Source organism: Limulus polyphemus, unplaced genomic scaffold, assembly GCF_000517525.1.
Source record: "Limulus polyphemus unplaced genomic scaffold, Limulus_polyphemus-2.1.2 Scaffold6507, whole genome shotgun sequence".
NCBI classification, from domain to species: domain Eukaryota; kingdom Metazoa; phylum Arthropoda; class Merostomata; order Xiphosura; family Limulidae; genus Limulus; species Limulus polyphemus.
In genome coordinates, this window is record NW_013672117.1 from 38187 (window position 1) to 40358 (window position 2172).

Genomic DNA, 2172 nt, shown 5'->3' on the forward strand with positions numbered 1-2172 from the left:
AACCACCTCAGACAAATATTCAGTGATTACCACAGGACAAACTAATACTTATCAATACGTTCCATATGGTCGTTCTATTTTCCACTAGCAAAACCAAGAAACTGACCAGTTGCGTTGTCTCAAAATAGCAGTAATGTACAAAAGTGGCAATAGAGGGCGGAAGCGTCGCCCTCCAAATATAAGAAGCGGTCGCCTTGACGTCACCGTCACTATGGTGACCGCCGGGACTAGAGGAAGCCGAGGGTCAACTGCTGGATGCAACAGTATGATGATATACGAACATCGAGTTGTTTCTGTTGCTCGGAGTAAACACCTGTTGTGTGTAACAGTACAAGCTGTTAGTATTCCTTTTCTTTACTGACTAATCTGGATTTAGATCAACGGTGACATTTCTTGGATCTTTAACTGGATGCTGCGTTGTTTATTTAGATGCAGAGTGTACGTCATCATGATGCTAACCATAAGCAGGTTGAAAGTGAACATTCCAAGGTGATCTGTTGCTACGTTTGGACTGTCATGAGTGCTAAGCCTTTTCATTTCACACGAGATAAAGAATTTCTTCGATGTACCCGGAGCTTACCCATCACCTGGTAGTAGCGCGCCTGCGTGTTTTTGTGATACGACGCTAACAACAGATCACCAGCCCGCGAGACTCCACAGACGGCGGGTTGTAAACTGGGTGTAACGCGGGAACTATGGCTTCTGTCGCCGCGTGGCTTCCTTTCGCCCGTGCGGCAGCCATCGCATGGGTTCCGATTGCTAAGAACCCGCTGCCCGCTCCGCCAATAACTAAAGACAAGGGCGGACGAGAAGACGAGAAGTTTGTTATTAATATCAGTGGGCGACGTTTCGAAACGTGGCGGACCACGGTGGAGAAGTATCCCGACACGCTGCTCGGCTCGAACGAAAGAGAGTTCTTCTTGGACGAAGAAAGCCAGGAGTACTTTTTCGATCGTGATCCGGATTTGTTCCGACATATCTTGAATTATTACCGTACGGGAAAGCTTCACTTCCCGAAACAAGAGTGCCTGATGGCGTACGACGAGGAGCTGGCTTTCTTCGGAATTATCCCGGAAGTAATCGGTGATTGTTGTTACGAGGAATATAAAGATAAAAGACGGGAAAATGCCGAGCGAATCATGGACGATAAACTATCGGAAGTTAACGAACCGAACGATACTTCCAGTTACACAATCCAGGAGAAAATGTGGAGGGCGTTTGAGAATCCACAAACGAGCACGGCGGCTCTAGTGTTCTATTACGTCACCGGGTTTTTCATCGCGGTGTCGGTGTTGGCTAATATTGTAGAAACCATTCCTTGCGGCGAGGACTCGGACACTAAAGAAAGGATCTCTTGTGGCGACACTTACAAGACGGCGTTTTTCTGCCTGGACACTGCCTGTGTTATGATATTCACAGCCGAGTACATGTTACGCTTGTACGCAGCTCCGAGCAGATATCACTTTGTCAAGAGTGTTATGTCTGTTATTGACGTAGTGGCCATTTTACCTTACTACATAAGTCTGGGGATGACCCATAATGAAGACGTTTCGGGTGCCTTCGTCACTCTAAGAGTGTTTCGAGTGTTTCGAATCTTCAAGTTTTCCAGACACTCCCAGGGGCTGCGGATCCTGGGGTACACCTTAAAGAGCTGTGCCTCGGAACTGGGGTTTCTCGTCTTCTCCCTGGCTATGGCCATCATCATCTTCGCCACTGTGATGTTCTATGTTGAAAAGAACGTCAAGGACACCAACTTCAGCAGCATACCATCAGCTTTCTGGTACACCATTGTCACCATGACTACCCTCGGGTAAGTAATAAAACCATGCCATTACTAAGTAGTGTTAAGTACTTCCTGAAAGTAGATCTTCCCACGTCCCTCTAATAAAGGAAGATTTGTCCGGTAGATCTTCCCAAGTCCCTCTCGATGAAGGAAGATTTGTCCGGTAGATCTTCCCACGTCCCTCTCTATGAAGGAAGATTTGTCCGGTAGATCTTCCCAAGTCCCTCTCGATGAAGGAAGATTTGTCCGGTAGATCTTCCCACGTCCCTCTCGATAAAGGAAGGTTTGTCCGGTAGATCTTCCCAAGTCACTTACCAAACACACGTTATGTGTTTAGTGAAACTTAATTCAGTTGAAACATTATATTATACACGTTATGTGTTTAGTGA

At 46.6% G+C, this 2172-nt stretch overlaps 1 protein-coding gene across 1 annotated transcript; it reads left to right on the forward strand.

Annotated features, from left to right (window-relative positions):
- The first annotated feature begins 228 nt into the window (after positions 1-228).
- Positions 229-1814, forward strand: LOC106473794 (potassium voltage-gated channel protein Shal-like). The gene has a single exon (XM_013934470.2). The coding sequence runs from the start codon at positions 696-698 to the stop codon at positions 1812-1814; it is 1119 nt and encodes a 372-aa protein (XP_013789924.1). The 5' UTR covers positions 229-695.
- Positions 1815-2172: the final 358 nt, after the last annotated feature.